The sequence below is a fragment of the Taurulus bubalis genome (assembly GCF_910589615.1).
Source record: "Taurulus bubalis genome assembly, chromosome: 7".
NCBI lineage: Eukaryota > Metazoa > Chordata > Actinopteri > Perciformes > Cottidae > Taurulus > Taurulus bubalis.
Genome location: NC_136595.1, coordinates 5,629,291 through 5,644,650, shown reverse-complemented (window position 1 = coordinate 5,644,650; position 15,360 = coordinate 5,629,291). Strand labels below are relative to the sequence as shown.

Genomic DNA, 15,360 nt, shown 5'->3' with positions numbered 1-15,360 from the left:
GGCTTCAAATTATCTGTGAATACCCAGTGAACAAAATATAAAGCTTTTTCCTGCTCATTATGTGGGCTAAGCTAGGGGGTGGAAGATAGGAGAGGAGAGGCATAGACTTTGCTATAACTGACTTTTGTTGTTCTTGCTTGCATTCTTCTCCTTTTTAAATCGGCCCCCTTTTCACATTGTGTGTCGCCATAAACGGCTTTTCTTGTCGCAGGGCGAGCGGGAGGAAGACAGCGGAGCTCCACACAGACAGCGCGGCTCCGGCGGGGCTGCACGCCGGGCGAGGCGAGCCGGCGGCCGGGTGGACACCGCGCGGACTACCGGGGGATGTGGGGGACACGCGCGCGCACGGTGCCGGTTTGGGACGTTTTTAGCGGCCGGCGTCGGGAGCTCGATCCCGGACGAGTTGAGGAGAGGCGAGGTGGAGAGACATGGAAACGTGGAGGAAGATGATCGAACTGGCACCTTGTTTCATTTCTGCCCGTCAAGACGAGAGGACTCTCACACTGACGGTAAGTTGGAGCGAGGCGGAGAGGAGTGCGTGTGCGCGTGCGTGCGTACATGCGTGCGTGCGAGTGTGCGTGTGTGTGTGTGTGTGTGTGTGTGTGTGTGTGTGTGTGTGTGTGTGTGTGTGTGTGTGTGTGTGTGTGTGTGTGTGTGAGAGAGAAACATGCAGTGTTGTGGAATGACACCGCATGGCATCATGAGCCTGACTGACTGCCTCAGTTGTTGTTGTTGGCCGGTTTGGTTTTTATACTCCACTACACACAGATCAGAATATCATAATATATATATATATATATATATATATATATATATATATATATATATATATATATATATATATATAGATATAGATATAGATATAGGTATGGTTATGACATTTCACATTTCGCTTCCTTGATGTCGCCTAATTTAATTCGGTATTTATTTTTAAGGATGAGAAATAGCACACGGTTGAAATTACAATGATGCATTAGTTTTTACTCCGGCTTCATCGTGCATTTATTTATTATTTGAATATACCGATTATGATTTTTAAAATTTATATTTCACTATTTCTTCTTTTTTATTAATTATGTTCTTAAGTGTTACATCTGATAACATTTTTTCAAATTTACATCCCGAGAGACGTGTATTCGTTATGCAATAATAATTTATTTTCGTTTATCATCGCAGTAAATATTATTTTATGAAAGAAAGACATCTGTGACATTATAACAAACTAATATTTACACGTCTGATTACAGACTCATTGGTGTCTTTAAATATACAGAACAATTGCACTTCCATCTATTTAAACAAAAATAATACCACTATACATGAGTGTCAAATTAATTTCCATGTAAGACTTATTAATGTTTTCATAGTATTTCCTCGGCTGCGTCTCCAGCTGCTGGTACGGCCCCTAGTGGCAAGAGTTTATTTAAAATACCTGAAATATGTCTCCCTCATTGCCATGAGCAATAACCATATGTCCTTTTTCCTTTACCGGAATTAATAATTGCATCGATGTTGTATATTTGCATTTTATTCTGATAAATTGACAACACCAATATCACAGCGATCAGCTCAGAAATGGTGTTTCTGATTTACGTTACTTTTCTCAGAGTTCAAACGCGGCATCCTTCCTGCTTCTGCGGCTGTTAGAATATATTTATATAATTTTGCCGGTTATATTGTTGGCCTTTTTTCCCCCCTCTCTTGTTTTTAGAGTGATCCCATCCCCTTAAATGTGTGCAACCACAACACAGTGCGTTCCCATCCCAGCGTGCCGCGCGCTGTATTTGCTGTATCCATCCCGGCCCGGTGGCGCGGGGGGCTTACAAGTGGTCCAGAGAGCCGCCCCGCTAGTTTCTCCTGCTTTTTGTCAAACAACGGCTTTAATTCAGGATGATTGTGGATGCGGGGCCGTTCCCGGCTGGATGGGGGCCCCTGCTTTCAGAGCGCTGCGGGGCCCCCGCTGTTCCTTTATCATCATAAGCAGATTAGAGGTAGCGGGGAACGCACTCAGATGCAGATAGCAGCCGAGCGGCCCATTTCCAACCTTGCATTATAATGGACCGAGCTGCATGTGTCGCCTATTAAGCACAAGATGAATCTTATGTAAGGTGGCCGGCATAATGACAGCTCCTCCATTTATTATCAAATGACTCAAACACAAATAATAAGGCTTGATCTATTCACTTTCAATTACGATGTAATCTAGAGACACGCATTTAGATGTAATTATTTCAGGTGTGTGTACTTGATCTATGTTTAATTATTTGGATGTGTCTGGCCTGCAGATCCAGATGCGTTGAGCTTGTTTGTTTTAGGCCTGCAGTATATTTTGAATACATATTTTTGTAGCATTTCATATATATTTATATTTAACTGAAGTTCCAAAAAAAAAGAAAAACAGTCATCCTCCATTCCCTCTCTCCACTTTGAGAAAAAAACCTGTCTGGGCTTTTTTTGGTATGGGTTGTCTTGTAGTTCCCCGTGTGTCCGGTAGGCGGCGCTGGTGCCACGCAGCAGGCCGCCTGCTTCACGCGCAGCTTCAGGAGCAGCAGCAACACTCCCGACCCGACAGCAAACTTTTAGCCTTTTTTTTGTGGACATTAATAAAATCACATGAGTGAATTATTTCGACTTAAATATACGTCGACGCGGGTTTCCCCTCTGATAACACCCCGTCCGGTCCGGGTTGATCCCGGGTAACGCGAGGCAGGTGGAGGCCGCTTTTTTTTTTTATTCCCACTAATTGGCTGACACGCTTGTTCAAGGCTTATATGAATGAGCCGTGGCTTTTGTTCAAACACACTTTATCTTAAAATATTCCTCACCTTTATTTCTCCTGCCCTCGTGTGTCCCCCCTCCCCCCCCTCCCCGCGCAAAAGCCCCCCAACAACAACAGCAGCACTGTGGCGCTGGAAGTGGAGTGGAGTCGCTCTTTGTCCGGACAGATGTAGCGACAACATCCCAAACAAAACGCGCTTATTTGTGCTGAGATGAGCCCGTCTGCCTTCTGTGTGTTGGCATTCAACTTCACTAAACAAAAGGGCTGGGGGAAACATCTTGGATTACCTTTCCTCTTTTCAACGCTAAAAAGCAGCCCCCCCCCCCCCCCTCCACACACACATACACACACACACACACACCAGCACCGCTATTCAAACGCTTTGAGTTAACCAACAAAGTTTATTTAAGTGTTGTTATGTTATTGGGCCCGTAAGTGGGGGCATTAGTGACTTTTTGATTTTGAGCAGCAGCAGCAGGGTCACGGGCCGGGACACGGTGTCAGAACAAAGCTGTCCCGGCCCAGATGACACTGACACCATGTTGTCTCCACTCGATCGGTTTATTCAACACTTTGTATTTATTTTATTCTCATCGAATTTTATGTCACCGTTTCTATTTTGGCTTGGTCGTTATAATTTAGGCTGCACATATAGATATAAACTAAAAGCTATAATAATCGCCTTATTTATTGGAAATGATGTCACTACTAAGACATATATTTTGTATTTTAGGAAAGTTTTTAGTCACACTTTACCCGTTTAAGTTTTCAAAACGACACTTTGCTGGCAAACTTTTGAAACTGCCTCTTCCTATAATATAATAAACTCTCCATAAAGTGCCACTGCATATATATATAATCATATACATATCTCCATGAGCCTGCAGATGGTAAATATGTACTTTATATTGGCTCATATGCAGCCTGCAGATCGCATGTGCGCGTGTGTCTGGGGGGGGCAGAGCAGACCACGCCCCCCTATGCTAATCAGCCCCCTCCCCCTCCCATTGGCGTGTCAGGGGAGCAGGCCGGCTCTGATTGGCCAGGTCGAAGCCATTTATTCGCTGACAGCACCGTCACATGAATGGTTGTCTATTAACTTGTTCAAAAAGTATCTGGAGTTGTCAAGGCTCGGGCGGACTGAGGCGAAAAGTACAGTTTGTTGATGCTTTTCCGGAGAAGCGACGGGAGAAGTTTTGTGGACACAACATAGCGAGAGGGACCTATTGGGAGAAGGCTCTTTGTCACACACACATACACACACACACACACTCACCGAGCGGGAGAGAGAGAGAGAGAGAGAGTGTGTGTGGAGACGCGGCGCGCTGCTTGTTGTTTTTTTTATCCAGAGAAAAAGTTGCAGAGAAGAAAAACCTCCAGGTAACTTTTTTTTTTGTTTCCGCTCCTCTCTGTCCGGCTCGTGGAGTTTGTCTCTGTGGTTTTTCCTTTCCCCTTTCCTCCCCCTCTCGTTTGCTCGCGGGAGCTCCACCTGAACGCTGTCCCTGATGTATAACATGATGGAGACCGAGCTGAAGCCCCCGGCCCCGCAGACCAACACGGGGGGCCCGGGCAACACCAACACGTCCGGCCCGGGCGGCCCCAACCAGAAGAACAGCCCGGAGCGGGTCAAGAGACCCATGAACGCCTTCATGGTGTGGTCCCGCGGCCAGAGGAGGAAGATGGCGCAGGAGAACCCCAAAATGCACAACTCGGAGATAAGCAAGCGGCTGGGCGCGGAGTGGAAGCTCCTGTCGGAGAGCGAGAAGAGACCGTTCATCGACGAAGCCAAGCGGCTGCGGGCCCTGCACATGAAGGAGCATCCGGATTACAAATACCGGCCCCGGAGGAAAACCAAGACCCTCATGAAGAAGGACAAGTACACCTTGCCCGGCGGGCTGCTGTCGGCGGGAGGGAACGGGATGGGAGCCGGCGTCGGGGTCGGGGTCGGCGGCGGGCTGGGCGGCGGCGTGAACCAGCGGATGGACAGCTACGCGGCGCACATGAACGGCTGGACCAACGGCGGCTACGGCATGATGCAGGAGCAGCTGAGCTACCAGCACCCGGGGCTGAACGCGCACAACGCGGGCCAGATGCAGTCCATGCACCGCTACGACATGAGCGCGCTGCAGTACAACAGCATGGCCGGCTCCCAGAGCTACATGAACGGCTCCCCGACCTACTCCATGTCCTACTCCCAGCAGGCCTCGCCGGGCATGACGTCCCTGGGCTCCATGGGGCCCTCCTCGGTGGTGAAGTCCGAGTCCAGCAGCTCCAGCCCGCCCGTCGTCACCTCGTCCTCCCACCGGGCCGGCCCGGGCTGCCAGAGCGGGGACCTGAGGGACATGATCAGCATGTACCTGCCGGGGGCCGAGGTCAGCGAGCAGAGCGCCCAGACCCGGCTACACATGTCCGGCCACTACCAGAGCGCCGTGCCGGGGACGACGATCAACGGCACGCTGCCGTTAACACACATGTAAGAGACACACACACCACGAGAGAGAGAGAGAGAGAGAGAGAGATGAGAGAGATGTGTGAGAGAGAAAGAAAGAGAGAGAAAGAGAGAGAAATGAACTTTTATAAGAGAAACTGTGGACTATTAACGTTGGACTATTTTTGTACAGAAAAATTTCGGGGTGGGAAAAGTTGTATAGAAGTCAAAAAGGACACACGACTCTTTTTTTCTTTCATTTTATTCTAAAGGGAGCTCTAGAGGAACGTAGGAGATCCCCCTCTTCACTGGTGGATGAAGTTTGGAAGACTAGAAAGTGGGAGTCGCAATCAAATGTTTTATTATTGCAATCACCTTTTGTACAGTATTTATCAAAGAAACATTACAATCAGATGAAATTGTTTGTTAACACTGCAAGAGGTTGCATTTTTTCTTATCTTTTTTTTCTCTTCTATATATATATATATATATATATATATATATATATATATATATATATATATATATATATATATATATATATATATATATATGGCAACGCCAGTTCTGCAGAAAATATTAAAAAAATGAAGATGGCAGAACTGGAATCATATGGGAGCGATCAGTTATGCTCCTTTATTAATGCAAACATTGGAAAGAAAAGGGACATAAAAACGATGCAGGTAATACTGTTTTTTTCTTCTTCATTTAAGGTCAATATTACTTAACATTTTAATTTCTTAAAAAAAAGAAGAAATTACACTTTTTTTCCTCTCATACAGCTTAAAATATAGGTTGTTAATTTATATTTCCGTCTCCCACTTTTCATCTGTTAGAGGTATGACGCTTGTGCTCTTTATTTTCTAATTGATTTGTACAATTTCTGTATATTTACTGTGATATTTTAAGTTTTTATTTCAAAAAAAATCATTCCCGTAGTTGTATTTTAAAAATGTGTGGCCTGTACGCAGAAGCCAACCACTCTATGTATATATCTACCGGAACTAATACCATCCTTATAACAGTTACAATTTCAGCTGAGTATATTTTTTTTCAATATGCAGTTTGAAATGAATAAATTTTGGAAATTTGGATACTTGATATTGTTTGAGTTTTGATTTGTATTTCTCTCTGTCATTTTATGTGTGCAGGTTAAATTGTCATCTGTCTTTTCCTTCTGATGTTAATTGTTCCCTGTAAATGTAACACTGACTTTTTACGTCTTTATGAATATAAATATTGGACTTCAGCTAACAAAAATAACAGTTTTGGGAGGTGCATTGATTTCAAACTCCACTGGTGAAATAACTGCGTCGTGGTTTCTGTTCTAGAGCTGCAGGACGGCCTCTTCACGCAAAGTTTGTTGCCAGTTTCCTAAAAAGGGGGAAGATTTATCCACCAAATAATGCCCAACGTGCAGGTATAGACCGACATTCCTCCTCTTTTATTCCTCATTAAAAACAACAACACACAATAATAATAATCAATAAGCACTGCTGTTGAGGCACATGCTACATTTAAGGATATCTAATTCCTCTTTAAATTAATTAATGGTTGTATTGCATATTATTTGTGTGGACTGTAGAATATTGGAGTGTTTCTTGAATGGGACACTGAGGGAGGAATAATTACATATAGGCGCAAATCTGATGTATATCCCTCATTCAGTTATTATATATTTGTGTCAACTGACAGAAGGATTTCTGTCGTTGGTGGATTTATATTTTCTAATGACACTTGACTGTGACAACAGCATATCTGGATATTCATGAGTAGCCTCTTTAGCCCGCAGCGGCCTAATCCAATGAGCTCAGGCCGCTTCTCGGGTGGAACACTTCATCCTGATCCTTTTTCTGGACGCTTTCTCTGCTGCTTATTTTTTTATTTTATTGTTCTTCTTTTTCTCTAAAACATTGAGTTTATCAGCCCTAAATGTTCAAGTGGGTCTAAATTGAAGGCGAGCCGGGATGCTTTTTCTCCCGCGATGTTAATAACGGCTCTAAAGTCTCGAGCATTTCAATTTCATGTGTAATCAAACGGACCTGCTGTTTCCCGTTAACCTCGGTTCTCACGGTTCACGCTCTCCGGTGCCTCCTCCTTACCAGCACAGACCTCCTGCCTTTCAAAAAACACACACCAAAAACACGGAACCGGTTCCAAACTGTTCCCATGCATCCATTACCGGACAGACTGCCCACCCCCCCTATAATAATAATCCTTATGATGAGCTAACCGCTCGCTCTGAATTTAACTAACGGTTTTAAATCTTCTGAGTGTGTGTGTGTGTGTGTGTGTGTGTGTGTGTGTGTGTGTGTGTGTGTGTGTGTGTGTGTGTGTGTGTGTGTGTGTGTGTGTGTGTGTGCACGCGCAGCGAGGTAGATTAGGACCGTTGTCTCTCGCAGGCTGGTCCCGGGGGAGCAGAGCTCACATTAACCGGCAGATGAATATTTGAAGAGGCCCCTCGGTATTTATCGGTCCACTCCTCTCTCTCTCTCTCTCTCTCTCTCTCTCTCTCTCTCTCTCTCTCTCTCTCTCTCTCTCTCTCTCTCTCCCTCAAGAGGTCAAGGGATCGTTTGTTGTTCCCATTAATTATTGATCCAGCAGCTGAATCGCCTGTAATAGCCGCGACCACCGGTGATAAACAAGTTGTTTTTAAAAGGTCGGGCGCGCAGACGCATTAAAGTCTTTTTTCTTTCTTCTCTCCATGAACACCACACCGGGCCCCTGCAGGCCCGGAGGCCCCGTGAAATGATTATTATATATATTTTTTCCCGGCTTGAGCGCTGCACCTTTGATGTGGTGGGAAAGCGTTTTGAATGAAGAGAATCTACTGGATGTATTTGATGGTTAACTTGTGCCACACAAAGCTGGAGCTCATTGGTGACGCGGTGGAGACGTGTTGACACAGCCAGGATCAAACCTGCAGGCCGAGGCTCCTTTTATTACACTGAGGCCCCAATGATGCGTTTTTTTTTTTTTTTTTTGCCTGATAAAAACAGTTTCTCGTGAAAAAAAAATCTGTTTTAGGAATACAAAATTTAAAAAATGAAATAGTCCCTTCACATGTGAGTGAGGCCAAACAGCCACAGAGTAGAACTCGGTAAATGTTCACTGTGAAAACACTGATATCTCAAGATAAAATATTATCCTGCTTTCTAAATGTGATTTAATCTCAGAGGCTCTGAGCTCACACATCAAATCCATGTTACACCTCAGAGGATCTTACTTTATTACAATAAAAAGGCTGTAAAGGTTTAATGTTTCTAATTGTTATATATAAAATAAAATAACTCATTACCATTATAAACGCGGGCAGCAGGTGTGTTTAGTGAAGGTGTCCCTGTCCCTCCATCCCTGCTGCTGCTCGCGTGCAGACTCTCTGTCGCAGCTCGAGGAGATCTGGATGCAACAGGTGGTGAGCGCGCGCCTCTGCTTTTTTTTTTTTTTTTTGCACCCCCGCTTTTTAAAAAAAACAAAAAGCTCCCAGATGTTATCTATGATAACCTGGCGCGTGTGTGTGTGTGTGCAGAGCTCGGGCTCTTTCGAGTGGCCGTCATCACAACACGTTTTAACTAATAGAGCATATATCATACGAGACAATATGGTTATGAACCGTTAAAACAAGACAATTAAGGCCTCATGGTAAAAAAGACTAAATATCATATAAAACATAAAGATAATATTAGTCCACAATGCGAATGCAAAGTTAGGTGTGTCTCACTGGCCGCTTTCCAAATCCTTTATTGTTGAGATTATATGATTTTTTAAATTAGGTCAAATGACCCCCCCTCACACACACACACACACACACACACACACACACACACACACACACACACACACACACACACACACACACACACACACACGCACGCACGCAAACAAAACGAGCTTAGAGGCCTGTAATGCCACGAGAGCCACTTTCCCTTTTTCACCACGTTGCGGATAAGACGGAGGAGGGGGCATGACGTCACCCGCGCGTGAAGCGGGCCATTGGTCCTCGTGTGTTTCCGTCGGCTAGTTTACTTCTATAGAAGATGTTCTGTGTTCGGCGGTGATCCAGTTGTCATGAGGAGAAGCTCTGGTACGTGAGGCCTGTTTATAGCGGGGAGGCCTCACCTCACTGTCATAAAGTACAGAAATATAACAACATATCTCAAAATCATTCATTTATGCATCCGAAGTATATTTTAAAGAACACATGACTCTTGATTGACACGTCTTTATAGTAGAAAGACAACAAATCAATTCAGCAGGCACGCGTTTGATTACAAATACAATATTTTTCATGTTATTTTCCTCTTTTTCTCTAATTCTTCCGTTATTTGAATACACGTCTGATTTTTTTTTTTTTTTTTATGGCCTCAGAAGTGCAGATGGAGCATTTTGAAAGTATAAACTTTTACACACGCTCCTATAATGAATGTGGCTTTTGTCTCACGGGGAAGTCAAAGAAAAGGAAAGTTGTACTGAACCCATGTTGCTGTGCGGAGGGAATAAAGATATATAATAATAATAATAATAATAATAATAATAATAATAATAATAATAATAATAATAATAATAATAATAATAATGATAATAATAATCAAACCAACGATGCTCAGCTTTTCTTCTGACACCCATAAGACTTTTGAAAAGACTGTCAAAGAGAGAGAGAGAGAGAGAGAGAGAGAGAGAGAGAGAGAGAGAGAGAGAGAGAGAGAGAGAGAGAGAGAGAGAGAGAGAGACTGTAAGAATGGGTGAATAGCAAAACTGTCAGAGCAGAGAACTGTGCGAGCGCGCGCGCGCGTGTGTGTGTGTGTGTGTGTGTGTGTGTGTGTGTGTGTGTAGCAGAGGGACTGAATGGCAGCCAGTAGCCTGCTGATGAAGCGCAGGTGCAGGGAAGGGAAGCGGGTGGTGTGTGTGTGGAGAGGGCTGACTCTCTCACTCTCTCGCACACGCGCACACACACGCGCACGCACACACTCAGTCACTTCCATTGAATCGGACCACACACTGACTCAGACCAGCATGCCATCAGCCTCGCGCTGCTCTCGGCCTGCATTCTCAGAGGCTCGAGGCCTCTTCCTCCTCCTCCTCCTCCTCCTCCTCCTCCTCCTCCTCCTCCTCCTCCTCCTCCTCCTCCTCTTCCTCCTCCTCTTCCTCCTCCGTCACCAGCGGCTCGAGGTCCGTTTATCATTTTTCTCATTGATGCTGACAGCTTTATAGAGCGTCATCATATCAGAAATGCACGCTTTGAAGCGCATCAACAACTCTTCACCAAAAGAAAAGAACAGTTGTGTTTTAGGCTTCATCCTGTTGGACAGAGGGGACAATATGACCTTGTTGTGGTTTTCTCTATTTTTGCTTCTGCATATCTGATCATTAGATGGATGTTAGCGATTAATATTTGACGTGTTTAAATATTAACATCAGAAGACTCTCTGCAACAGTTAGACTCCGCTGCACCAGCTGCAACGTCACAATGCTGACTACATGTTTATGTAAAATACTTTTTAATTAGGCTACATGTTCAGCTTTTATTAAACATTTTAATTGAGTGTTTATTTGTATTTTCGGGCTTGTCTGATAGTCTATATTGTAATAAAAGGCAGAGGACGCACGCGCACGTGACCGCGTACAGTGAAACATGCGTCCTGGTGATTCTGGCTCCCATCAGACAATTGCTGATTAAAATGAAGAATTTTTTATTTATTTACCGAAATGTCAGTTTAATAACACAGTTAAAGGGATGTGGTGGTGACGACACCGGAAGTTCTAATAGAGTTTATTGATTCCGTTTTCTGTCCTCAGTTGCCTCTCTTGGAGAGATTAGTCGGGAGAAAGTGCAACAGAGGGGAAGGAGGAGGAGGAGGAGGAGGAGGAGGAGGAGGAAGAGGAGGAGGAAGAGGAGGAGGGTGTGTCTCTGAGGAGAGCCCCACACTATGCGGCCTGTTGCAGGAGGCTGAACCCCTTCAGCTCTGCTTAAACCCACCTGACCCATTCCATTTCTCACTAATAAATCAGATGAGCTCAATACACAACAGCTGCTAATACTCCATATTATTATTCCTCCTTCAGGACCCTTTAGTGCACTTGTTGAATCATGAACTCGTATCTGAATTATAACTAAACCCCTTCAGCCTTTTGGAAAATCGATTTTAAACTGACATTCAGACAGATGATAATGAAGAAATCCAAAATCACGTGTGTTCATTAGTGCTGGATATTATGGGCTGTTTATTTGGATACTTGTGTCTGTCTGGTTTGTACTCCATAGTGCTGATATCAAATATGCTGCACACTGATTTAAAACGGAGACATAACTCCATCACGTGCATTAGTGCTTTTATATTGTCACACTCGTGTTCATGTGTGAGGCCTTTATGGACTTCAATGTGCACATTGTCGTGAACTAATTCGAGTTAATGCAGCCATAATGACAGTATAACGGCCCGCTAATTGGCCTTTTTTCCCCTTCACAACATTACGGCCGGATCAGCATCTCTTTATTATTTAATAACGTCAACCGCTTGGCTGGCCGTGCTGCTGCTGCTGGAGGGAGAGGACAATGCAGACCCCATTCAGGAGATCCACTCACTGCTATGTGGTCACAAAAAGAAGAAGAAGAAAAACAAACAGAGCGAGGACAGGACGGAGTATTCAGCTGGAGATGTGAACAGATTGAGTGTGAAAAGGCAGGAGAGGAGAGAGGGTTCAACCACGTCTCTAAATCAAATAAACAATAAAGGCAATCATCCACAATGCAGACATCGTGACGTTTATGTATTTAATGATGTCCTGCATGGTCCCGGCTCCTCCTTGAGCAACAGGTGAGGCTGCATGGGACATGAAAGCTGATGGGACATGAGGGCTGATGGGACATGAGGGCTGATGGGACATGAAAGCTGACGGGACATGAGGGCTGATGGGACATGAAAGCTGACGGGACATGAGAGCTGACGGGACATGAGGGCTGATGGGACATGAGGGCTGATAGGACATGAGGGCTGATAGGACATGAGGGCTGATAGGACATGAGAGCTGATGGGACATGAGGGTGATGGGACATGAAAGCTGACGGGACATGAGGGCTGATGGGACATGAAAGCTGACGGGACATGAGAGCTGACGGGACATGAGGGCTGATGGGACATGAGGGCTGATAGGACATGAGGGCTGATAGGACATGAGGGCTGATAGGACATGAGGGCTGATGGGACATGAGAGCTTATAGGACATGAGGCTGATAGGACATGAGGGCTGACGGGACATGAGGCTGATGGGACATGAGGCTGACGGGACATGAGGGCTGATGGGACATGAGGGCTGATGGGACATGAGGCTGATAGGACATGAGGCTGATGGGACATGAGGGCTGATGGGACATGAGAGCTGACGGGACATGAGGCTGATAGGACATGAGGCTGATGGGACATGAGGCTGATGGGACATGAGGGTGATGGGACATGAGGGTGATGGGACATGAGGGTGATGGGACATGAGGGTGATGGGACCGGCCCGTCGCAGCTACAGGGGAAAGTGGCACACGGTCTGCTGGGCCTTTGTTGCCCAGAAATGTGGAGACTGTTTACTGATTCTCCTCCTCGGGTTTAGGGGAGGGGGAGGGGAGGCCTACAGTTATCACTCAGGGGAGCCAGAAGAAGAAAAAGAAAAAATCTGAAACCACTCCTGATATGTCAGAGAAATTACGGCAAACTTTGATTTAAAAACAACAACTGTCTGAAAACAACTGGTTGTAGTGATGCACAAACTCATCTATTCAACTTTTTTTATTTATAGATTTTGAAGCAGAACAATAATCCATCACAAGCACAACTTTAGTTTTTGGCCCCATCACTTGTTGAATCTGGACGTTTTTTATTTATTTAACTGTAAGACTTTATTTCTCATGCTTTCTGCTGGTTTTGAATCCGTGGTTAAATAAAGTTGTGTTTCGTGACACAACATCTACCAAATGGCGGACAGTTAGGGGGGAAAGAGGTCAAATTAAACAATAAATTGTACAATAAATAAAGTCTCCATAAGTAGAATTCTGATTTCAGTTTGTATGTATTTGACCGTCTGCAGGCATGGGCGAGTATCAGAGTATATTTAGGCCCCCGGTGATCTAAAAAAAGAAAAGATGTACTTGTACTTCTTCCTGTGAGGCCGAGCTGGTTTCGTGCCTTCAGAGATTCATGATGGAGGCTGTTGAGCTGATGGGACTGAATCATCATTAACAAGCCAACAGACACAGGAACCCCCTCCTCTGCTCTCGTTTCCCAGCATAGACACTAACCTCTTTCACTCTGTCATCAGCCAAACTCTCTCTCTCTCTCTCTCTCCCTCTCTCTCTCTCTCACACACACAACAGCACCGTCCATTGTTCTCGGCCCTCCTCCCTCTCCCCGGCCCCCCGACCCAACTGTTGACCAACAACTCCACTCGCACATTGAACTGGCAGGAGGGGGGGTTGTCCTATTTTAGAATATCACACATTCAGAAATGGTGGGGAGACACATGTTGGATGATACGTTTTACGATCTGAAAGAGATTCTAATAATCCGTTCATTCAACAATAACATGTGACTCCTTAAAAAAAGAGGCCTGTTTTTTTTTTATATGTTTTAATTTCAGATACAAATCTCTTATTATTTCAGGAGTCCCACATTGTGTACATAGCAGGATGTTGCACACAGTTGCCGCAGTTTGGTCGCTTGTGCTGCGTGTGTTGCTTTTCAGAATAAAAGCTTTAGAAATGCTCTGGAGCTGTAGAGGGGGGGGCCACAGCCCGCGTGCCTTTCAGGCCCTCAGGGACATGCGCGAGCCTTCTGAATGGATGCTGCACACACTCTCTGTGTGTGTGTGTGTGTGTGTGTGTGTGTGTGTCTAATCTATCTAGTCTCAAATATCTTACATTGGGGTTTTTGAATAATGAATTAGAATCAAAACTAATGTATGCATTTTCACATGTTGTATATTTTATAATCAAATGGCTCTGCACAGAGGGATTATGTGAATTTAAATTTGTTAAATTAAGGAAAACAGCAGCAAGGGACCTACATTAACCTTTATGTTTGCTTAACCCAACTAACCCCACCGCTTTACGTGTAATAATAATAATAAAAGCAAAATCTTCTTCAAATATATCTTTTTTTCTTTTCTTCTGACCTTATTAAATCCCAATATAAAAGTATTGAAGTGCTGACCATGTATTCTGCAACAAACTGAGCTTTTAAAGTTTGAATTAGGGTGAAATAATGTGTCATTTAAGACTTCTGAAACATGCCATTAGTTCAGAAACCATGTCAGCAATTCTTATCAAATTTGAGAAAAAGTTGTGATAAATAATGTCAAGTAGGGTTTTTAAAAAATATATTTACAGTAAAAACACTTTCACAATACTTAATGATATGTAATCAAACCTATGCTCCTACACACACCTCAGGACAGCCAATGCTGCTGACGTTAAATAAACAATGCAAATTAAAACGTGTTTGGTATTGAAAGTGTTTTAGAGGCGATTACGTTTCATTAGCCGACACCGTCATGAGTTAACAGGACGAGGTGTTAACGTGCGTTAGGGAGGCTTACATTACAACGTGTCACTGAGATACTGCTGTTCAAAGGCTGTCAGCGACATCAGCATGACAGCACACACACACACACACACACACACACACACACACACACACCTTCCTTGCGGGCCGAGCTCATCCTTGAGACAACGCTCCCCGTGGTGTTTCCCCTCAGTCTGCCCTTAGTTCCTCCTCTCTTCCAGAATCAGATAGCAGCATCCGCGGTACGGAGGATGATGACAGCATCCTCCAAAATGTCATTTCTCCAAATGTTTCTGTGTCACATGCTGATGAATTTAGACCCTTCAGTGCTCTGTTACAACACATCATGTTGACACACGGGGCATCGCCCCAGATTGCATTCCTCCATATGAAAATGTCATATCTCTTTCAGTGGGGAATTATTCATGTGACCTCTGCTGGTTTTCTTGCATCGTATTCTCCATGTTGGCCCGAATTAATCACCATTAGAAACAGTTTGAAGTTTGGAGAGTAGATCACAGGTTGCTCAGGATGTATTCCTCTTCCTGTTTGTGGTATTTCCCAACTGTAATTTAAGTCTGTTAAAAAATCGAAAGAAATATGAGTGA

At 44.4% G+C, this 15,360-nt stretch overlaps 1 protein-coding gene across 1 annotated transcript; it reads left to right on the top strand.

Annotated features, from left to right (window-relative positions):
• Positions 1 to 4,088: 4,088 nt before the first annotated feature.
• sox2 (SRY-box transcription factor 2) lies at positions 4,089 to 5,637 on the top strand. The gene is made up of 2 exons (XM_079221154.1): positions 4,089 to 5,252; positions 5,480 to 5,637. The coding sequence occupies exons 1-2, from the start codon at positions 4,285 to 4,287 to the stop codon at positions 5,487 to 5,489; spliced, it is 978 nt and encodes a 325-aa protein (XP_079077280.1). The 5' UTR covers positions 4,089 to 4,284; the 3' UTR covers positions 5,490 to 5,637.
• The last annotated feature ends 9,723 nt before the right edge of the window (positions 5,638 to 15,360 follow it).